The following is a 25,190-nucleotide window of genomic DNA, read 5'->3' on the forward strand; positions in this document are numbered from 1 at the left end:
CTGTGTCACATAAAACCTAGACAAGAGAGTACATAAAGCTACCAGGGGAAAGGAGTGAATGAGAAAAGTTCAAATCTTTGCCTCAAAGATTATTATTGACTTTATTGACTTTGATGAAAGTATTTAACTTCCAGATATCTTCATTTCTGAAATGGGAAGAGTTATATTAACAAGAAAGTTTTTAAGGATTAAATAATAATATATAAAACAATACAGAAGACACTCAGTATAGTACTTGGGAAAGAGTATACACTCAATAAATGAAATAAAAATTAGCCCATTTTATTTCTGCCTACATTTTTTTTTCAAAGAATATAGTATTTAAAAGACACTTTTGGGAAACCTCCTTGGATTGTGGTTTCCACTCTCAATTTCCCACAGAAGGGAGACCTAATCCAGCCACAAGCAATTTCCTGATCTACTCAATGTAACTTATGAGAATATTGTAAAAAGGAAGATACTATGAAAAGTAAAAAATAGGGTGCCTGGGTGGCTCAGTTGGTTAAGCATCCGACTTCAGCTCAGGTCATCATCTCCCGGCTTGTGAGTTCAAGCCCCACATCGGGCTCTGTGCTGACAGCTCAGAGCCTGGAGCCTGCTTCAGATTCTGTGTCTCCCTCTCACTCTGCCCCGCCCCAAAATAAGAGAGAATCTAATTTTGAGTCTCTCTCAAAAATAAACATTAAAAAAATAAAAATAAAAAATGATAGCATAAGGTGGTCTCATTATTAATGCTCATAGATATAGTCAATCTATGAGATACAGGATCTATAATATCGCTGTTAATAAATGGTCAGCAAATTCCTATCTCTGTGCCATTGTCCAGGAAACAAAGAAGGCTAGCTTAATGCTCAGTTAAACATCTCATAGGAAAATAAATAAATAAATAAATAAATAAACAAACAAACAAACATCTCATAGGAGAAAGTACCAGAGGTATCATTGCTAACTGAAACATAGTAATGTGAGGTAAGAGCTGAAAACACTTAATGACATACAGGAATATCTTTGTGACCCTGGATTAGGAAATGGTTTCATAGATATGACATCAAAAGAACAAAAAACAAACAAAAAAAAAAGAAACTGAGAAAATGGATATCAAGCTTTTTTAAAAACCCCTATCCTCATTTTCAATTGTTTTGAGGACATACTTAGGAGTCAGATTGTAGGTCATATGATAACTATGGTTTAACATTTTGAGGAACTGCCAAAGTGTTTTCCAAGGCAGCTGCACCATTTTACATTTCCACCAGATGTTCATTAGGGTTCCAATTCCTCTACATTCTTGTCAACACTGGCTATTTTCTGATTTCCTGTTCTTTGGTTGTTGTTGTTTTCTTGTTTTGTTTTTTTTTTTTTTTTTTTGAGTAACAGACATCCTGATGAAGATAAAGTAATACTTCTCTGTGGTTTTGATTTGCATTTCTCTAATAACTAAGTATGCTGTTTTCATGTCCTTCTTGATTAACTGTGTATCTTCTTTGGAAAAATACCTACGCAAATTCTCTGCCCATTTTTAAACTAGGGTTATCTGTCTTTTAATTGTTGAGCTGTGTAAGCTCTTTATATATTCTGGATACTAGACCCTTATCAAATATATGATTTTCAAGTATTTTTCTTACACTCTGTAGACTGTCTTTTCACTTTCTTTTTTTTTTAATGTTCTTTCATTATTTCATTATATATTTTGCTATTTTTACATTGTTCATTTTGTCTTTTTGTTACCCCTTTTTTGGAGTCATGGTGGATATTGCAGAGACTCATAGTTTGATATATATTACAAATATTTTCTCTTGATTTTTAATTTTTGCTTACGTTATGTATCAGGACCTGTATTTTTTTTTTCTTTTTAGAGAGCAAGTAGCCAGGAGGTGGGGAGAGGGAAAATGGGAGAAGGGGAGAGAGAGAATCTTAAGAAGGCTCCATGCCCAGCACATGAGTACAATGCCAGACTGTTTCATGACCCTGAGATCATGACCTGAGTCAAAATCAAGAGTTGGATGTGCAACCGACTGAGCCACTTAGGTGCCCTTGGCCCATATATTTTAAATTTTTATGCAGTCACTTCTGTCATTCTTTTCCTTTATTTTCCAGAGTTGTATTTATTTATTTATTTATTTTTTAGTTTTATTTATTTTTAATTTACATCCAAGTTAGCATATATTGCAACAATGATTTCAAGAGTAGATTCCTTAATACCCCTTACCCATTTAGCCCACCCTCCCCCACAACCCCTCCAAGTAACCCTCTGTTCTCCATATTTAAGTCTCATATGTTTTGTCCCCCTCCCTGTTTTTAAATTATTTTTGTTTCCCTTCCCTTATGTCCATCTGTTTTGTATCTTAAAGTCCTCATATGAATGAAGTCATATAATATTTGTCTTTCTCTAATTTCGCTTAGCATAATACCCTCCAGTTCTATCCACGTAGTTGCAAATGGCAAGATTTCATTCTTTTTGATTGCCAAGTAATACTCCATTGTATATATACATACCACATCTTCTTTATCCATTCCTCCATTGATGGACATTTGGGCTCTTTCCATACTTTGGCTATTGTTCATAGTGCTGCTATAAACATTGGGGTGCATGTGTCCCTTCGAAACAGCATACCTGTATCCCGTGGATAAATACCTAGTAATGCAATTGCTGGGTCGTAGGGTAGTTCTATTTTTAATTTCTTGAGGAACCTCCATACTACTTTCCAGAGTGGCTGCACCAGTCTGCATTCCCACCAGCAGTGCAAAAGAGATCCTCTTTCTCCGCATCCTCGCCAACATCTGTTGTTGCCTGAGTTGTTAATGTTAGCCATTCTGACAGGTACAAGGTAGTATCTCATTGTGGTTTTGATTTGTTTTTCCCTGATGATGAGTGACGCTGATCATTTTTTCATGTGTTGGCTGGCCATGTGGATATCTTCTTTGGAGAAGTGTCTATTCATGCCTCTTGCCCATTTCTTCACTGATTATTTGTTTTTTGGGTATTGAGTTTGAGAAGTTCTTTATAGATTTGTGGATACTAACCCTTTATCTGATATGTCATTTGCAAATATCTTCTCCCATTCCATTGGCTGCCTTTTACTTTTGCTGATTGTTTCCTTCGCTGTGCAGTAGCTTTTTATCTTGATGAGGTCCCAGTAGTTCATTTTTGCTTTTGTTTCCCTTGCCTCTGGAGACACGTTGAGTAAGAAGTTGCTGTGGCCATGTCTTTTCACTTTCTTGATAATGTTTCTGATGTACAAAAGTTTTACATTTTGATGAAATTCAATTTACCTATTTTTTCTTTTGTTGCTCATATTTTTGGTCAGCCATTTCATTCTCACTGATCTCTTTCAGTTGAGCTATGACACTTTGGTAATATATAGCACACAAACTGAAATATGAAATCATAGTCTAATTCTAAAGACATTATTTTGCTCACATAGGATTTATTCTACAAATATGCTCTTTCTAATATAGCAACAAGAATACTTTTCCTAAAAAGAGTAATGAAAAATGGTGCTCCCCCACTTTATTACATACCTCCTATGGAAGTACCAGTCATGCTATTGCTTGTAAGAGTAGCTGAAGTCTCTGACACTGTGGGGGGTTGACTACCAGTGACAGCTGAAGCAGTATCAGAGGTCTGCTCAGAGGTAGATGGATTTGAATTGTTAATGGAAGTGCTTGTGGTTTGTGATTCCATTCTTGCAGAAGTGGTTGGTACTACAGTAGGTTCTGCAAAATACAAAATGTTTAATCAGCATTTCAAAATAGATCAGGTAATGGGTTATATTTTAATTCATGGTAACATTTTTATAATTATTAAACTTTAAAAGCTTTCATAAAGCTAGCATGCAACATTAAAATGACATGCTACTAAAATACAATTACTGCATTAAAAAAAATCAACATATATGCATATTCTAACATTCAGGTGATTACCACAGTCTTTTGAGTAACAATTATGTAAATTTTCTGATCACAAAGGAGAAAATGAGAAAAGGAAAGTAAGAGCCCTTTTACTATTTTCATATACATTGTCACAGGCTATCAGACCAGTATTACAAATTACACTTTCTCTGGTACAGAATGAATTCTAGAGTCAGACTGCATGGACACTACAGTCATAGATAAGTTACTTAAACACTCTCCATTTCCTCATCTGTAGAACTGGGAAAGTACAGAATTTTCCTCACACAACTATTGTTAGGATGAACTGAGGTCACACATATAAAGCACTCTGTATAATGGTTTACATACAGGAACTACTTAAACATTAGCTATGATTTTTAACACTGTGTTCGTCTCTTTCTTACATGCCTTTTTCAAAAATTTGTTTGCAAATATTGATAATCATCAGTGCTTTCTAACAAAAGTAAAATTTTTGTAGAAAGTAAAAGAAAGTAAAAGAAATTTCAGGCAGATTTTTCTTTTTTTTCAAATTTATTTTTTAAATATACATCCAGGTTAGTTAGCATATAGTGCAACAATGATTTCAGGAGTAGATTCCTTAATGCCCCTTCCCTGTTTAGCACATCCCCCCTCCCACAACCCCTCCAGTAACCCTCTGTTTGTTCTCCATATTTAAGAGTCTCTTATGTTTTGTCCCCCTCCCTGTTTTTATTTTTGCTTCCCTTCCCTTATGTTCATCTGTTTTGTATCTTAAAGTCCTCATATGAGTGAAGTCATACGATGTTTGTCTCTTAATTTCACTTAGCTTAATACCCTCTAGTTCCATCCATGTAGTTGCAAATGGCAAGATTTCATTCTTTTTGATCAGGCAGACCTTAACTTATGTACAAGTTATATTTCAGACTGAAAACAGTTGTTTAAAAGGTGAAAATAAGTCTGTCCAAAGCACAGTCACAACAATTAGATCTGAGAAGGGACTCTCTTAATGTGATACAGAATGAGAGGATAAACTATTCTATACAATGCAGTGTGCTGAGGGGATTATAGTGCCTGCTGATCTACATGGGACACTGTACTCTGGATGTATAAACAAATATATTTCCTTATACATAAAAAGGGGAGGAAGGAACCTCTGTTTATTGGCAAATGGTATTTAACATTTTGACCTTAGCAGTATTGACAGTTTGGGCTGGGTAATTTTCTGCTAGAGATGGGAGTCAGTACCGGCACAGCTGTCCTGTGCCTTTTAGGATGTTTAATGGCATCCTGGGCCTCAACCCATTAGACATTAGCAGTACTCTTCCCCAACTGTAAGAATCAAAAATGTCTGCAGATATTGCCAAATATCTTCAGGGGCACAAAATGGTCAGCACTTAAGAACCATTGGTCTAACTGATATACTTAATATTTTGGACTTACTTTTAATAAGATAGATGTCTTCCAATGAGAGAAACTAGTAGGGAGAAGAAGGCATCTAATGATCACTGGAATACTTATAACCCAGTGAAAGTATTCTGGACGAACTAATTCCAATGGGTTAAAAGACTACTCTGTCACCTTTTCCTATTTACTGGCTGGCAGACATCACAGGGAAAACACACAAGAGTTTCCAACATAGTAATCCTAATTTAATTAACTTTGAGTAATCTTAAATGAATCCCTAATAATATATTAATCACTGTCTTACAGATAATTTATGGCACTTCAAAATAAAAGCTGAGACATGGTTCAATGAAATGCAAATAATAGGAGTAAATTACCTCTTCATAAACATCTTAATTCAAAGTAGTCATACACTGAAAGCTTTGATCACCCAAGCTGCAAAAAATCTATACAAGAGCTGATTGTACCACCAGGCCTTTCTTCCTACCTATCTTATGTATCCTTCCTCCAATTTAAAGCTAACAAATTCATATAAGGCTTATCATCTTCTTTTAAGGAAATTATGACTGACCATTTCCTTCTAAGATGTAACTAACTACTATCTGAGGGTAATTTTCACTTACGTGGGAAAATCTACACCTAAATATTCGTATATTCATACATGCTACCACTTTCCTTCACCTGTTTTCTTAGTTACTTGGATGCAGTTGTAAGCCGAAAGAAAACACCACAGCCAAGAAGCACAAAGGTACTGGTAATATTAGAGGATAACATAATTTTTAAAGCAATTCTGACATTTCAAATAACCAGTATTAACCACGTAAATTCAAGTTATGTTGCTTTTCTGTTGTATTTAAAAAGTGTCATTTGTATTTTTCTTTTTTTAATGTTTATTTATTTTTGAGAGACAAAGAGCATGCAAGCAGGGGATGGGCAGAGAGAGACAGAGACACAGAATCTGAAGCAAGTTCTAGGCACTGAGCTATAAGCACAGAGCCTGACGTGGGGCTCGAACCCATGAATCGCGAGATCATGACCTGAGCCAAAGTTGGACACTTAACCGACTGAGCCACCCAGGCATCCCTGTCACTTCTATTTTTCATAGCAAAGTTAAAGCATGACAATAATATTATAAATTAAAGTAATAGGTAAGTCTGAAGGTAGCTCAAACTACCACCTGTAAAAAATAGTTTTTTCCTAAGAAAATAACTACTGAGCAACAACAATGAAAGAATTTTAGGCACAATTTATAAACTGAGGTATTTATATCAAGTGAAAAATAAGATTAGAATATCCAAAAACTTTCCAGTAGTTTAATAATATTAACAGGAAGTGGCAGGAGTTTCATTTTAGGAGCTTCAAAGGTATCTGATTTTATCAGTTCTCTTCCTAATTCTACACTGTTACTAATCCAACTTACCATCTTCATCAACAGTAAGGTCCACAACTTCTGCTGCATTTTGCCTCAAGGGTTGAATAACAGTAGAGATCCTACTGCGGTTCCGTGGCTCCTGTGGCCGACTTGTATGAGAATTTGAACCTTGGCTCCAATGAGATCTGGAGTGTCCAAGAGTTGAACGAGACCTTAAATGACATCAATATTAAATTAGTAAACATAAAAAAATGAACAAGAATTTTAGTTCTTAAGAAATCATAAGCGTTTCTTACAAAACATGTTGTGAAGTTCAAGTTATAAAGTTTCTTCTCCAAGGAAATAATGGTAACAGAATTAAAAATTATGACTAGCACAATGCCTGGCATTCAATAAAACATTTGCTGAATGAAATGTTCAACAATGTTCACCAACCAACTGACCTGAGAATATGTGAAATGATATGTGAGACCAATCACTGGTATAAAATACAGGATTCTGTTTCAAGAATGCTGCTCTCTTTTCAATGGTTATTTTGAATACTCACCGGGTTGTAATCCAGTATTTACATTTTATTTAATACCTGAAATTATTCACCACAGGTAAAGTAACAAAAACATCAATATGTTAAACATTAAATAACACCCACACAATCTTGTATGTTGAATCCAGACTGAATTTGCAAAACATGGCTTTGAGAGTCCTAAACCAAGATAAGTTTCCGGTATTGTCCTAAAAAAGATTCAAGGTGGGGCACCTGGGTGGCTTAGCTGGCGAAGTATCCAACTTCAGCTCAGGTCATGTTCTCACGGTTTGTGAGTTCAAGACCCATGTCGGGCCTTGTGCTGACAGCTCAGAGATTAGAACCTACTTCAGATTCTGTGTCTCCCTCTCTGCCTGCCTCTGTCCCACTCATGCTCTGTCTCTGTCTCAAAAGTAAATAAACATTTGAAAAAAATTTTTTTTAAAGATTCAAGGCACCAGAGATTTTCTGGGATTAGGACAGGTAAGGATAGTTACAGCTAGTTTACTAGTTTGGTAGTCATAAGAAACATCACTTGTTTGAACCACTTTATGCTTTGTTTGTTTTTGAGAGAGAGAGAGACAGAGAGAGCACAAGCAGGGGAGGGGCACAGAAAGAGAGGGAGACAGAATCTGAAGCAGGCTCCAGGCTCTGAGGTGTCAGCACAGAGCCCAACACGGGGCTCGAACCCACAAACTGTGAGATCATGACCTGAGCCAAAGTTGGATACTTAACCAACTAAGCCACCCAGGCACCCCCACTTTATGCTTTTAAAGCATGTAACCACAAACCCTCAACACCTAACACTGATAGCATTTTTATTAAGTGCATCGTGTTGTATTCCACTAAATTATCTCTAAGTATTTAAAAAAAACTCAAGGATTCAGTATAATAGTCTGAACTGAGGGTTCAGAGGGATATTATTCAAGATTCAGGAGAAAAATAAGTGTTTTAAAAAGGTGGGGCTTATGAGTTGATTTTTTTCCTCTTGCCCAAACTGAATGTAAAACTGCTTAAAGATTATTGTCAGGGGCACCTAGCTGGCTCATTTGGAAGAATATGAAACTCTTGATATTGGGGTTGTGAGTTCAAGTCCCACGTTGGGTATAGAGATTATTAAAAAAAAAAAAAATTATCTTTAAGAAAAAAAAAAGAAGCTTATTGTCAGCTTGTATAGAAAGGGTGAACCAGATCCGTTAATATATAGTCATCAGGGATGTAGGGTTGACCACTCAGAAAAGAACCGGGGCTGAAAATGAATTGTAGAGCCTAAGAATTTAGAAAAAAGCTCTAATTGTAAAATGAAATTCTCAAGTAACCAGGAGTATAAAGGTGAATTCTGGAGACACAGCAAAAAAAGACGCTGCATTCCAGCAAGAATTGTGGAGATCAAGGCATGATAGTAAACAAATGTCTCAGGATGAAATGGTTTTGGATGAAAAGAGAGATCACAACTTAAAATTCTTGAGAAACCAAGAGACTGTAATGAGACTAAATAGTCTATTATTTCTGGGAGGCTCTTAATGAACACATTAAAGTTCCAGGTCCACTTTGCAGTTCATGAAACCTTCAAATATTATACTAAAAACCTGATGTATAAGGAATAGTTTTCACAGAGGCCTTAGTGGTCCCTGTGATTAGTGACAACTGTCAAATCCTAAAATTAAAGAATCTGAAACACAGATGCATTCTTTCTCTCTCTCTTTTTAAAGATCTTGTTTTTAAGCAAACTCTACATCCAACATGGAGCCTGAATCCACAACCCTGAGATCAAGAGTCTCATATTCTACTGACTGAGCCAACCAGAAGGCCCTGGATGCATTCTCAGAGAGGAAAGACCAAAAGCCAGCTAAACAGTGACAAAGTTAATACCCCGTGTAACAGTAAGGAAAATAAATATGGGTCATGAGCACTGTGTGTCTTTTTCAAGATCATGGTCCATTACTATGGTAAATGCATCTGCTTAAACATTAAGCACCTCCATGACAAGAAAGATCTCCAGTTCCACAAAGATAGGTCCTTCATTTCAGCAATCCTTGTAGCTCATAAAAACTGAGTAGTATTGTATCAAGCACTACATACAGTCACAGGGTAACTGTGGCACCTACCATGGAGTACTAATTTTCTTGAGTCTAGGAAAATCATTTAAAACTGAAACAGATACATTACAGAGTGCTCTCTTCCATGCCATTAGAAGCGGCACGCCAATGGAAAAGTACAAATGGAGAAGCACATTCTAAGTATGTTTGTAACATGCTTCCAAAATAAAAAAAAAATTAATAAATAACACAAATTAAAACACAAAGAGCAAATGCATTTCTAAATTCAGCCCAACACAAAAATCAAGGTTCATCCATAGATTAGTTTGGCATATCAAATGGAATAAAGGAACACTTGATTGCCTTTTGTATCAATATCTGTAATCATCTAAAGCACAAAATGAATAGCGTTATGGTTTCTTTTTTCCTTTTTCTTTTTCTTTTTTTTTTTTTTTGGTCAAAGTAATTCACAAAAGGGCAATATTATTTCTAGTTATTTATCAAGGAATTGTCATTCCTTTTTCATTCATTTTTTCATTCATTTTCATTCATTTTTTAGTTCAGGGTTTAGATAAAATTACTGAGTGAAGGACCAAAAAAATTACAAAAATATGTTTTATACTACATTGCCCTAATAGCACAAATTTCACTGCTATCAATGAAATCCTGAAATAGATTAGAACAAAAATGAATACATAAATATCAATACTCCTTAATATTTTTCACTACTTTTACTTTTATACCATTCCTAATACTTATGTTTTATTCACATCTAAAACTCAAAGAAGCTCATGAACTCTGAATCATAAAACAAACTAAATTTTGTAAAGCACTAAGTAAAACTACTGTTTATCTGCAGCATTAACTCTTAACTCCCATTGTACATTTGCAGTGCTTTTCTGTTGGTCCGGGATATGATCCAGGGAACAATTTTACTTTATTATCTTCCCAGGTGAGTCTAATGAAACCTGGTTTGAAGACCACTAATCTGGTTATGCTCAAACGAGGTCTCAAAAAAAAAAAAAAAAAAAAAAAAAAAAAAAAGGTAAAAGAATCCAATTATCTGCAGCACAAATGTTTAAATATTTACATTTAAAACTTCACATCTGCAAACAGGAATTAAAATCATACCGATAGCTTTCTCCAACTGTTACAATCTCCACCTCACTGTCAGTTGAGGTAACATTAATTTCTTCATTGGCAGTGACCTGGGGAGTGGAGGAAGCTTCAATCACCACAACATCTTCATCAATACTTCCTGGAAACAAAAAGGAAAAATGTTTTAAACTAACAGACAAAAACTTTTACTTTGAAGGCTATGAAATTCATTATAAAAGTAAAAATCCTACCTGTCAAAAGAAAATTTTTTTAAAGACCAGAGCTAAACATACATAGTGAAAACAGTACTTACTCTCTTAATCTGTGCATCTTCATGTTTATTTCCTTTTATGATTTGTTCTTTACAACTTTTAGTGGTTTCCATATATTTTAATTTTTTTTTAATGTTTATTTATTTTTGAGAGAGGGAGAGACGACAGACTGTGAGCTGGGGAGGGGCAGAGAGAGAGGGCGACACAGAATCCGAAGCAGGCTCCAGGCTCTGAGCTATCAACACAGAGCCCGATGCGGGGCTCGAACCCACGAACTGTGAGATCATGACCTGAGCCGAAGTCGGACGCTTAACCGACTGAGCCACCCAGGCACCCCAGTGGTTGCCATATTAATTTGCATGATCTTATATAGAAATATTAATCCTGTAATATCTAAAGGTATTAAGATCTTATATAAGATATTCACATTCTATAATAACTCTTTAATATCTAAAATAAAGATAGTATATTTGCTGTTAATTTTACCCAAGATAGATTTTATTTATGAGATATGGTATTCTTTTAAGAAATACAAAGCAGCTTTTTTTTTTTAACTTACTTAAAAAAATTTTTTTCTAACGTTTGTTTATTTTTGAGAGAGAGCACAGGGGAGAGGCAGAAAGAGGGAGACACAAGATCCAAAGCAGACTCCATGCTGTGAGTACAGAGCCTGGTGCAGGGGCTTGAACTCACGAACCAGGAGATCATGACCTGAGCTGAAATCAAGAGTTGGCCACTTAACTGACTGAGCCACTAGGCACCCCAACTCTTTGGTTTTAAATTATGAAATCTGTCGTTTCTTTTGTAGTTCTTTTCTAAATTGCTCTAAGTTTGTAAAGTGCATCCTTATTTAGACGACAGATACATCTATATTTTGTTCAATGTGTTTCCTCAATTATTGACTTCATCTAGAACTAATTTTTGTTTATGGTATTAGATAAGATTATAAATAGAATCTGGCACTCACTCTCCATGGGTAATTAGCTATCCCCAACCATTTACTGAAAAATTCATTTTCCTCTATTAAATTTTGATACCTACCTTAAATCTTCTTACGTGTTTTAGGTTATATTTTAATGCCATCTATTCATCCCCTTTGACAAAGATTCTTATGTCAGGGTAATGCTGTTTTTTTGTTTTTTGGTTTTTTTTTAAACAGCTTCTAAGATATGACTTTCATACTTTAAAATTCACATTTTGGGCTGCCTGGGTGGTTCAGTTGGTTGAGCATCCTATTCTTGATTTCGGCTCAGGTCATGATCCTAGGATTGTGGGATCAAGCCCCACACTGGGCTCTGCGCTGAGCATGGAGCCTGCTCAAGATTCTCTCTCTCCCTCTGTCCCTCTCCTTCGCTACCTCTCTCTCTCTCTCTCTCTCTCTCTCTCTCGTTCTCTAAAATAAAAATAAAAAAACAAAATATTGGGGTGCCTGGGTGGCGCAGTCGGTTAAGCGTCCGACTTCAGCCAGGTCACGATCTCGTGGTCTGTGAGTTCGAGCCCCGCGTCAGGCTCTGGGCTGATGGCTCGGAGCCTGGAGCCTGTTTCCGATTCTGTGTCTCCCTCTCTCTCTGCCCCTCCCCCGTTCATGCTCTGTCTCTCTCTGTCCCAAAAATAAAAAAAAAAATAAAAAAAATAAACGTTGAAAAATAAAAAAACAAAATATTTAAAAATATGTGAATAAAAAAAAGGATAAAAATGAAAGTCACATTTTGTCTCAAGGAGATACTTGCACACCCAAGCTCACAGCCAAAAGGTGAAAACAACCTAAACACAGAATCCCAAGGAAACTCCAGGCTCTGCTATTAGCTTGAACCTACAAATTGTGAAAGCATGACTTGAGCCAAAGTAAGATGCTTAACTGACTGAGTCACCCAGGTGTCCCTAAAACTCATACTCTGTATATAAACTACATTACAGTGCCGTAAGTACTCAACATGTTGGTGCTAATTACTATTAAAAGCATCTTCCTGTTACTAGCTGCTTTTGCTACTGCTGCTGTCTTTTGCAGTAACAAACTTACAGAAGTTGTTGCTCTAACTTTGACTCCTCTTTGGGATTTTTCTGTTGGTTATCTAGCCAATAGAAATGAAAACATACATATCCACAAAGATATCTAGCTAACAGAAATGATAACATACATATCCAGGAAGATTTGTATCCAAAAGTTCACAATAGCATTACTCACAATAGCCAAATACCAGAAACAATTCAATGTCAATCATCTGACAAATGGGTAAACAAAATGTGGTACACCCATCTAGTGGAATAATACAAAAAAAACCTAAATAGTAAACAGACAGTAATCACTGATAGCTGCTACAACATGGATGAACCACAAAAACATTACACTTAGGGAAAAAAGCCAGACACAAAAGATCACATATTATATTTTATTTATAGGAAATGTCCAGAAAAGGCAAGTCTTAGAGACAGCAACAGATTAGGTTGTGTAGGTCTGAAGGGTGGACAGGGATTAACTGCAAAGGAGCAGGCGGGATCTTTTGGAATTAATGGAAATGTTGTAAAACCACACTGTAGTGATGGTTGCACAACACTAAATTTACTGAAAATCATTGAATCACATACCTAAAATGGATGAATTTTATGGTAGGTAAATTATACCTCAATAAAGCTGCTTTGTTTTTGTTTTTTCAGTTTTATTTTGAGAGAGAGTGAGCATGTGAGCATGAGAGTGGGGGAAGGGCAGAAAGAGAGGGAGAGAGACAATCCCCAACAGACTCCACACTGTTAGTGCAGAGCCCAATGCGGGGCTCAAACCCACAAACCATGAGATCATGACGTGAGCCAAAATCAAGAGTCAGACACTTAACTGACTGAGCTACCCAGGTGTCCCAATAAAGCTGTTTTCCTAAAAAAATAAAATTTAAAAAAGGCTATAAGATATTCCCTGCCAGATACAGAACTAGACTTCAACAAATGAAAAGAAATGCCATAATCTTGAAAAGGAATACACAAAATACTAAATATGTCAGTTCACTCTAATTTAGCCAACAAATAAAATCCCAATAACAATACCTTTATATGTCTCCCCACTACCACTATCCTCAGATAAACATTCTGATTCATTTGGGGGGGCGGCCCCTGGGTGGTCTAGCCGGTTGAGTGTCCTACTTCGGCTCAGGTCATGATCTCATGGTTTTTGAGTTCGAGCCCTGTGTCAGGCTCTGGGCTGACAGCTTGAAGCCTGGAGCCTGAAGCCTGCTTTGGATTCTGTCTCCTTCTCTCTCTGTCCCTCCCCCACTCGTACTCTCTCTCCCCCAAAATAAGTACACATTACAAAAAAAATTTTTTTAATTAAAAATTAAAAAAAGGTAAGTTCACTTGGAAGAATTAACAGGCAAAGATAACCAAGAAAACCTAAGTGTCTATAATTAAAACAGTGTGCTTCAAGTATATGGAGACCAATGGAACATAAAGAAAACTCCATAAATAGGTCCAAATGTCTATGGAAATATAACATATAACAAAGATGGTATCTCAAGTCAACAGGAGAAAGAAACCTTTTAGTGATTTGGGACAACTGGACAGCCACATTAAAAAAAAAAAAACGGATCTATTCTTCATACTGTACATGAGGATAAACATCAAATAGATCTGTGCTTTAAATGTAAAATAAAAAGTAAATAGAGAGGGGAAGAGCAGGGGGAAAAATGGGTTATTTCTCTCATTGACTTGCAGTGGGAAAAACTTTCCTAATTATGATTCAAAACCCAGAAATAGTAAAGATAAAGGTCAATAAATTTGACTGGCCAAAAAAAAAAAAAAAAAAAAAAATCTGGTATGGTAAAAAAAGCACTAACAAAGTCAAAGGACTAATGACCAATTTGGGGGAAATGTGTGATTATATAGTTTCTGTATCCCATTATAAAATATATAAAGCACTAAAAATGAGCGGAAGAATGAAGACCAATATCCTGATAGAAAAACAGGCAAAAGATACGAACAGATTGCTCACAAAAAATAAAATTACCTTTAAAGATATGAAAAGATATGCAACATTACTTATTTAAAAAATTAAAAATAGGGGCGCCTGGGTGGCGCAGTCGGTTAAGCGTCCGACTTCAGCCAGGTCACGATCTCGCGTTCCGTGAGTTCGAGCCCCGCGTCAGGCTCTGGGGCTGATGGCTCGGAGCCTGGAGCCTGTTTCCGATTCTGTGTCTCCCTCTCTCTCTGCCCCTCCCCCGTTCATGCTCTGTCTCTCTCTGTCCCAAAAATAAATAAAAAAACGTTGAAAAAAAAATTTAAAAAAAAAAATAAATAAAAATAAAAATAAAAAATTAAAAATATACTGCCATACTATTTCTTACCTATCACACGGACACAAAAATCTAAAATCTGACAATAAATTCTGATAGAAAGGCTTTGGACAAACAGGCACTCTCAAATACTGATGGTGGGCATCAAAAACACAGAAAGAAATTTAGCTATTATTTTAAAAATAATACATGCATTTATCTTTGGCCCAACAATCCCCTCCTAGAATTCTATTCCAAAGATACAATGGCAAAAAATATTAAAGAACATATACCAAAAGTTATTCATTGCAGTGCTGTTTATAACAGCAAAAGACTGTAAACTATTCACCAACAAATTGGCTGAACATCCTTAGGTATAACTATACAATGGAATACTATAAAGCTGTAAAAAAAAAATAAAACGAAAAGCAATGAATAAAGGAATGAAATATAGATTTAATTCCTCTATAATCTCTCTATATTGTAACAATTTTACATATTGTTAACTAAAAAATCAACAAACATATTTTTGGTAAGAGGAGAGAGAAAAATACACATATTTATTTATATTATCGTACAGGAAAAAAGATGGAATAACAAAATTAAAAAGTAATGAAAACGCTTATCTGTGAGAAAGAGAAAGATAGGAAGAGAGGGCAGAGGTGGGAAACTAGAGCTCAGTGAATACAATCCTGTTTAAAAGGTTTGACTTTGGGGCGCCTGGTAGCTCAGTCAGTTAAGCATCCAACTCCTGATTTCAGTTCAGGTCATGATCTCACAGTTTCATGAATTCGAGCCCACATCAGGCTTGAGATTCTCTCTCTCTCTCTGCCCCTTCCACACTCACACTGTCTCTCTCAAAATAAGTAATTTTTTTTTAATTACAAAAAATTTTTACTTTGTAACCAGGTAAATGTTTTACATAATTAAAAAGCAAAATTAAAGCTTTTAACAAATACCTTAAAGAAAGAAAAACTCTGAAACGAATGAACCTAAATGCATATTAAATCAATGGCATAACCAAAGAAGACTGACCAACAGCAAAAAGGAACCCAAAAAAATCTTTATTAGCATGGCTGTTAGTAATAACTGTAATATTGTAAATTGTAAATATTTTCATTTTTATTCATTTATGAATGTTCATTTATGTGTATTTATAGTATGTATAGGATAAAGCCAAAAAGCGATTGTTAATTTATTAAGAATCACAGTTTTGAATGTAAGAGTAAAGAGATCCAAATATAAAACAGAAGTTTACATAAAAATCCCTAATCCTAAACTTTCAATGGAAATAATCATATAAAAATTAATGATTTATCTCTTTCTAAAATCTTTATATTCCTAACTTTGTCCATTAAAAACACTGAAAAGTGGGACCCCTGGGTAGTTCAGTTGGTTGGTCGTCTGGCTGTTGGGTTTCGGGTCAGGTCACGATTTCACAGTTTGTGGGTTTAAGCTCCATGCTCGGCTCTCCGCTAGCAGTGCAGAGCCTGCTTGGGATTCTCTCTCTCTCCATCTCTCTGCACCTACCCTCCTCACTAGCGCTCTCTCAAAGTAAATAAACATTAAAAGAAAAATGCTGAAATGCAATAATAACTCAGTAGAACAACAAACACCTTAATTCCCAGTCTATAGCCTCTAACTATAACTCAGCAATGAAAGGAAATGAGGAGTAGTTTTTAAAAAATGGTTGTTTCCAGGTTTGAGGCAGGAAATGTAAACTATGGATCTGGACCATCCTGTTTTATCAGAGACCATCTTGTCAAAGACCACTGGGGTGGTATCAAAAGGACATAAACCCAACTTGAAGATGCTCCCACTGGCCAAAGGTGAAACTATTTGAACATCAAACAGAATAAAAAGATTGCTATACATCAACTATGCTAAAACCCATGAGTTCATAATGATACCTGAAAAAGAAAACTCCTCTTTGGATACTGCTAGAGCACCAATTCATTCTGAAAAGTGGTAAAATCAAGCATCCATCTTGCCTTTCTCATATGGACCTCATTTCAGAATAACCAGTTAGTTGAAGAATTCTTTGTAGAAGAACCTTCATTAACAAATGTAAGCAGAATGACAGATTTAGAAAGTCAACATTTTGCAACCCCTAAATGAAAGAACAGATCTGGACAAGATCATCAAAGCTGTTGTTAATACTACATGAAATGTTGATGGGGAACTTTAGAGTGGAAGGATCAGAATGACACCATCAGAACCCTCTAATCAATTTTAACAAGTGATACAATAGGAAATACACAGAACAACCAAGGAAGTGTTCCTGAAGTTAAATTAAATCAAGCTTTTAGATCTAAATACCAGTTGGCAGGAAATATGCAATATATAAAATAACTTAAATGGTAGGGTATCTAGAAATTGTTCTGAAATTCTCCAGGGGAAAAAAAAAATTGAGGGGTGAGAGATGAAGAATGGCACAATGTTGAAAACTGAAGCTAGATTATGTACATATAACTGTTTTTATGTGTGAAAATTTCCATATAAAAATAACACACAACAACAACAAAAAAACCCACCTCTATCAATGCTATCTGGAAAAGGAGGAAAAGAAATTTTCACAAATATAACTCCTAGTTATTAGGACTTTATAATTCCAAAGGTTATCTTCAAGTTTATCTTTTTTTTTTTAATGTTTATATTTATTTTTGAGACAGAGAGAGACAGAGCATGAACGGGGGAGGGTCGGAGAGAGAGGGAAACACAGAATCCAAAACAGGCTCCAGGCTCCGAGCTGTCAGCACAGAGCCCGATGCGGGGCTTGAACTCACGGACTGCAAGATCATGACCTGAGCCGAAGTCGGACGCTTAACTGACAGAGCCAACCAGGCGCCCCTCAAATTTATCTGAAAGGTTATCTTTTAAAGTTTAAAAGTAAACTTTTCTTTTTAAAGTAGGCTCCAGGCTGTGGAGCCCAATGCAGGGCATGAATGCACAAGCCCACCCAGGTGCCCCTAAAAGTAAACTTTTAAAACACTTAAGGCAATACAGTATGGCATGCAACTGGAAAATATGAGTATCTATTGGATATATGTGTGTGTGTGTGTGTGTGTGTGTGTGTACAGACACACACACACATATTTTAAGCTGTGAATAAAAATACAGTCATTAGATTAAACAGCAACAACTGGGAAATAAATGTGCATTTTCCAGTGCTAATACAAGGACTATATAAAAATTTAAGCAGCAGTTCAGATAAGGTTCACTGAACAGATCACAGAAATATGTCACTAAAATTTAACATCTACTCTCAAACTTAGCTTCTATTAGGTTATTTTCAAGTATCTGAAGCTCTTGGCAAATATTATCAGGTACAAAACTGGATGTATAAATTCTCAACTAACTGGCAACTGGGAATAACTCAAAGTCTAACAACCTAAGTCACATATCATTTTGGCTTCCTTTGCTTAAAAAGAGAGCCATAATAAATTTAAAAAACAATTAATGAGGATGAGGTAAATAGGGTTTTCCCAGAAATCTACTGATTACAACATCGGAACTAATGCTTGTTATACAATATAAGGTACTGACAACTCATTCTTAGATGACTTGGTAAAACCAGTTAAGTATATACAACTGTTACATCTTAGAGAGTTTGACGATACAACAAAATAACACATCAAACATTCTTTCCATCAGCTCACTGTAGCAGTAGCCAGTAAGTGTTGATGGATAGTGGGTGAAAATTTTGTCCTAGCACCTCCAGAGTAACTAATACCCATCCATACAAATCATATTATTATAGTAGATAAATCTAATTAAAATTTGAGATATTCCAACCCTCTCCTAATTCCCAACACACAAAACCGTACCAGAACTGGAGTCAGAAAGCCAGCCCTAAAAATAAATCTAGAAGAAAAACCCTTCTCTTAAGAATCCAAGTCAGTTTTTGAGAGCTGAAATTTCTTGAAAATAGAACTATGTCCCATCAATATTTCAGTTAATTCTGAATATAAATCATTCTAAAGTGGCTTTACAAAGGCTTTATCTGTAATATGAGGGTGATAATAACAGAAGACACCTCGTAAGAATGCTGGGAGGATGAAATGAGAAATACATATAAACACTCAGAACATTACCAGCATGGAGTAAATACCCAAAAAGGGCTAGTAGGTATTTTTACTATCATCATGACATCATCTACTGTTGGAAGGTAAAGGAACTTGATGAAAACTCCTTGGAGGGCATTCTGATGATAATAACTAACAAATTTTTAAATGCATGTTAACTTCCTATATACTTTTAGAAATTATTCCTCAAGATATGCTTGCATAGGTATGCAAAACTGTACATACAAGGCTGTTCAATTCAGCAAATATTCACCAACATAACCTGGCTAAATAAATTATGAAATATCCAAAGAAAGAAAATACTATGCAACCATTTTTTAAAAATGAGATAACCATATACACTAATATTTTAAAAACTCGTATTTATTTACCCTTATATATGTTTGCACATTTTCTGTGTAAAAGAAGAAACTGCTAACTGAATACTTCTGGGTAATAAAACTGGGACCTAAGAAGAAGTGGTAAACTTTTGTTTTTTATTTTAAACATTCTTGGTATTTTTAAAATTCCACACTATGAGAATGTTATTATTAAACCATTATTTAAAAAACAAATAAATTAGTTCAAAACAAAACACTGGTCTAAAAACCAGGAAAAAAAAAAATAAAAGAATTTTGTTTCAACGTTTGGCTTTGTGTTTCCAGAGACAAACATTCCTCTTAAATGTATGAAAATATTATGTTGAAATAATGCAACTCTTCCAAAGACAGTAAAAACCACATGCTACAGAAAGTATTAAATAAGATTTAAAAATGAATTCTAGAGTTTGCATTTATCTTGAATAGTTGAGAGTATATGAACTCCTTACTTCCTAGAAACAACACTGATATTGACCTACATCAACTCTATCTTCATGCCTCCTACAAATTCCAGCTCCTTGGAACTTCTGCCTCACAGCACCAACCCTTCTGCCTCACTAATTTCAAGCAGAAATTGGGCTTTGCTGCTCCCTCTTCCCCAAACAAGTCTTCACATTCTAACCACCTGAGAAAAATGGCAAATATGTGGCAAAATGTAAAATATGGCAATCAAGCAAGACAACTCCTATTCTCGCCTCCCTCTTTCTCAAAAGACCTCAGAGAATGGTTGCTGTAACCTCCTCCCAGCTGTAGATGATCTCAATGAACTCTTTAAAACAAATACTTGGAGGAGCTCTTGAGGGACTCAGCAGGTTAAGCATCCAACTGTTGTTTTCTGCTTAGCCCTTTAAAAAGCTCTCCTCCTCCCCCATTCTTTCACATGAAATTAATCTTTTCCCTCAATTTGGACTTTATTCAACGTTTACTTCATCAACTTCCTTTAAATTACAACAAAGCATAAAAACGGTATATATGGAACATACTTGTACTTCAGAGACTGTACATAATCTTATGCTAGTTAAATATAATATTTACTGTGAGGAGGGGAGACTGCACTCAAGCTAGTCCTCTATTAGTTATTCAATTTTAACTGATTAATCACATGCTCTACTGAGCACTGTCAGGACTAAAAGTTTGTGTTCTAGTATTGGAATAAAAACATCTCTCAAATACTTGAAATTATTTCTCAATTATAAAGATCAAGACAAGATAACTAGTAAACAATAAGAACAGAGTGCATAAAGGAAAAATAATATTAATTACTTTTTTAGTGTTACTACTGTGGTTGAATGTGAAAGAAATCTATCACAGAGCTATCTGAAAAAAATCTGGATCTTAGAGTCATGGTTTAATACTATAGTCAGTAATTTATTTATATGGCTTAAAAATAAAAGTTAATCGAGCCTCCGATTCCTTCTCACAGCAATGAAATCCACTAAAATGTAGAAAAAACTTAAGCACAAACACAATGCAATAGCAGGTTTTGCTCAACTTAAACATTTTTACCTGAGGGAACAGTTGGATTGTTTTGGTGGTTTTCACTGGTAGAAACAAACAAATCTTCTTCTCCTTCAGTTGATGAGCTGGAAGAGGATTCGCTGCTGAGGTCATTCTCACTGGAACTACTAGAACTGGGGAGCAACGCGTATTTTCTTCGGGCTAATACTTCTCGTTTTTTCCTCTGCATTAATATCCTCTCTTTTTGTTTCTGTGTCCTCTGTGAGGAATTATTTTTCACAAATCTCTTTCTGCATGGAAGTCTCCTTAATGAACTGCTATGAAAACAGGGTCTTTTCATTAACAATCCTGAAACAGATTCTGTCTCTGTCCGAGGCCACTTTTGGGACCGTGCACTATGAGTTCTACTTTTAGCACTCAACATTGCCTGGGAATGTCTTACGGAGACTTCTTTATCCTCATCTGAAGTCACAGTGTCAGAATCTCCAAAATGCAGACTAGATGAAGGAGAAGAAAGACAATCACTAAAAGAGGAATCATTATCTTCATCGCTTGGTGTTTCTAGGTGTTGCCTCAATCCTAATATTCCCTGGTTCTCTTTAACACAATTTTGCATGTAAGAAGGGCCAGCCTGCTGGCTTTTGCGTTTTTTCCTCACAACAACACTTTTTTCTTGCTCTTGTTGGTTACCATTCATGTCCTTCTCTTGTTTTTGAGAATCATCACACAAATGAGAGAATTCATTCCCCACTTTACTGTTAATCATCTCAACTCCTGCAGGAAAACTTTTGGCTGCCCCAATGGGCTGTGGATGCAAGAGGATCCCTTTCAGACTCTCCTGTGTCTTTGGCGCATCAGAAGGAATCTCACTCTTCATATCCACTTTTAAGGTATAGAGCTTGTTATATTCAGGAGTCCATTGAGACATGGGAAACTTTAAGGGAGGCCTAGAAGACACAATTAGAGATTAAAAAGATGGTTAATGTGTTTTATTATACTAACTGAAGAGTTTCAGATTCTACTGAGAACATCCCTATAATAAGGCAGAACTGTCCTTCCCTGATATATCAGGATATAAAATGGCTATAAGTCATTTTACTGTTCTTTTAAGGCATATTTCTCTGATACCTCTTCCACATACTCAATTTTTAGAAATATAGTAAAGATTATAGAACATAAGCCTACTTGAAAACTTCTATTAACTAAAAACTTACTATGTATCTTACTACCTTCAGTAACATATTTGGTCAAAATCTAATAATTTCTTCAAAACCTATTACAGTAATCAGAAATTAAAGGACTAGCATTCAAAAGATTCTGATTAGTCAATGTGTTTCTCCTGGTATCCTGAAAGTGGTAATTAAATATTTCTTATACATCTAGATGGTTACCACATTAGAAAGATTACTATAAATAATGATCTAGTAAAAATATATCTTCTCTTTCCCATGGTTCTTTTCTTCATACTACTTTGTTCTCTGATGAGAATCTGAACTCAATGACAGACAAAATACACAATTACTGCATTTCCCAAAGTTTTAGATACATGCAGAAGGACTCCAGCTAAGACTGTGAGTTGCTAAAGATCATTCAGTTAGAGCAGTAGACCAGAACATAAAACCAAACTTCCTAAAACTAACCTAAATCTTTCTGCCTCTGAAATCAGGGGCTGCTGAGCAACAGGACTTGACATTAATGCACCTACATTAATGTAATGTATACACAAGAACTGTGATAATGTAAAAGTAATAAATAAATATGACTCAAAATGGAATGTATTTATTAAAAGGCAGTTAATTGTGACAAGAGCAAAATATGATTAAATAATGTTAACATTTTTAACTTAAGCATTTACTTAAGTATAACAGACACATATATTCTAAATTTATAGCTCAATGAACTCTCACAAAATGAACGTATCTATGTAACCTCTAAGATCACAGAACAGAAGATAACCAGCATCCCAGAAATCCCCGTCCAGTCATTCCACCTACTGGGAGTTGTAACCACTATCTTAACTTCTAAGACTACAGATGAGTTTTGTATTTAACAAAACTCACTTTTGTTAGGCATTTTTTAAAAAAATTTTTTTTAACGTTTATTTATTTTTGAGACAGAGAGAGACAGAGCATGAACGGGGGAGGGTCGGAGAGAGGGAGACACAGAATCTGAAACATGCTCCAGGCTCTGAGCTATCAGCACAGAGCCCGACGCGGGGCTCGAACTCACGGACCGCGAGATCATGACCTGAGCCAAAGTCGGCCGCTTAACCGACTGAGCCACCCAGGCGCCCCTTGTTAGGCACTTTTGAACCACTTCCTAAAAAGAAGATAAAAAGGGATTGGTAGGAAGTCTTTCCCTTCTCCACAAATGACAATTAACAGGACTATACAACCTCACAGGTCTCCCACTTTATTTTAATATATAACTATTATCAGAACTGAGGAGAGTAATTTTAAAAATGGAACAGCCAACTTCTGTTTTTTGTTTGTTTGTTTTCTGAGTAGGCTCCATGCCCAATGTGAGGCCTGAACTCATGACCCTGAGATCAAGAGTCGCATGCTCCATTGACTAAGCCATCCAGGAACCCCAGAAACAGCCTACTGCTATGTAAAGCTATCAAAACCTCCATCTTCTATATTAACTTCTATTATTATTTAGAAGAACAGGCAGTGCTGTATCCAAATCGAGCCCTGTCTGGAGTTCAGCAGGATCAGTAATAAAGGAGGAACACAAAGATGTGTGAACACATGGGCACAGCAATGAGCAAATTACAAGAGGCAGCCACTCAGACAAGGATCACCATAATTAAATGTAAGAAAACGCAAATCATGGGGGGCCTGGATGGCTCAGTTGGTTAAGCGTCTGACTTTAGCTTAGATCATGATCTTACAGTCCATGAACATAAGCCCCACATCAGGCTCTGTGCCGACAGCTCAGAGCCTGGAGCCTGCTTCAGATTCTGTGTCTCACTCGCTCTCTGTCCCTCCCCTGCTCACGTGTCTCTCTGAAAAATAAACATTAAAAACAAATACAAATCATAATAATAAGGCATGGGTTTGTGTGATTTAAGATTCAAGGGGCAGCCCACCAGGATGGCTATAATAAAAAAATATAGATAACAAGTGCTGGCAAGCATATAATAGAACTGGAATCTTCACACATTGCTGGTGGAATATAAAATGGTGTAGCCCTATTATTCATAGTACCAATAGTCACAATAGCCCAAAAGTGTAAACAAATGGCCATCAACTGATGAATAAATCCATACAATGATTATTCACAAATTAAAAGAAATGAGAGGCACCTGAGTGGCTCAGTAGGTTGAGCATCTGACTTTTGGTTTTGGCTCAGGTCATGATCTCACAGTCAGTCATGGGATAAAGCCCCGTACTGAACCTGCTTAAGATTCTCTCTCTCCTTCTGCCCCTCCCCGCATCTAAGAAGGAAAGGAAGGAAGGAAGGAAGGAAGGAAGGAAGGAAGGAAGGAAGGAAGGAAGGAAGGAAGGAAATATTAATTCACGCTACAAAGTGATATGAACCTCAAAAATGCTACACTAAAAAAAAAAAAGTCACAAGACTACATTTTTTAAGATTCCTTTCATAACAATGTTCAGAACAGCCAATGCTATAGAGACAGAAAGTAGAGCAGTCATTGCCTGGGGCAGGAGAATAGGAGGATTGGGATATGATGGCCAAAGAGTATAGGATTACTTTCAGTGAACTGAAAATGTTTTTAAAACTGACTGTGGTGATAATCAACTTTGAATATTGTAAAAACCTCTGACGTACACACTTAAACAGGGAGAATTGTAATGGTATGTGAATTCTACCTCCATAAGGCCGTTGTCAAAAAGTCAAGAGGGAAAGTATAAGATAACTATGGACCCCTCTCCAATCCCATCAAGTGTTACGTCATTTGGAAAAATCTGGGGATCTTCCAGAAGTCTACATCTCCCAGGAGTCTTGATGAGTTGGATCACTGAAAACATAAGTTTTATATGCTGCAGAAAAAAAACCATTTCAGACTCCTCACTCTTAATTACTAAGTTACCCTCTGAGTCCTGGTAATGGAGATCCTGAGAGGCAATGAAAACCTGCCAAAAGGGCAGATCACTTCTGAGAACAGGAATCCATAAGTAAATTTACAAAGAAGTGATTCATTGCATAATTTACTAAACTCGATTTCTTTTCCATTAGTTTATGGCCCAAAGCCAAAACAATGGAACTCTTTATGGTTAACTCTGCTCTGGGTTTTGGAGAATTTTATCTGCCCAGCTGATAGCAGGGAGAGAATAAGGGACAGGTGGTATACGGTGGCCGGTTGGGGGGGAGGGGCGGAGGGGGGGGGTGCGTGTGTTTGCACACCAATAACTGTTCTCAGAGTAATCTGTCAAGCATACATCAAATGCAAAATTAACACCCCATGTTATCTAAACTGTTCCCACCAAGGG

General features: G+C 36.1%; 1 protein-coding gene across 8 annotated transcripts in view; it reads right to left on the reverse strand.

Annotated features, from left to right (window-relative positions):
- Positions 1-25,190, reverse strand: part of RNF111 (ring finger protein 111) — a 122,090-nt gene that overhangs the window by 25,854 nt on the left and 71,046 nt on the right. For all 8 annotated transcript variants that reach the window (XM_058737577.1, XM_058737575.1, XM_058737571.1 and 5 more), the window contains 4 exons: positions 20,785-21,683; positions 10,340-10,466; positions 6,695-6,858; positions 3,520-3,714 (listed from right to left, as the gene is read on the reverse strand). In XM_058737577.1, coding sequence (XP_058593560.1) covers positions 3,520-3,714; positions 6,695-6,858; positions 10,340-10,466; positions 20,785-21,664 — 1,366 coding nt within the window. In that variant the 5' untranslated portion in view covers positions 21,665-21,683. The remainder of the gene's footprint in view (positions 1-3,519; positions 3,715-6,694; positions 6,859-10,339; positions 10,467-20,784; positions 21,684-25,190) is intronic.

The sequence above is a fragment of the Neofelis nebulosa genome, chromosome 7, assembly GCF_028018385.1.
Source record: "Neofelis nebulosa isolate mNeoNeb1 chromosome 7, mNeoNeb1.pri, whole genome shotgun sequence".
Lineage (NCBI taxonomy): Eukaryota > Metazoa > Chordata > Mammalia > Carnivora > Felidae > Neofelis > Neofelis nebulosa.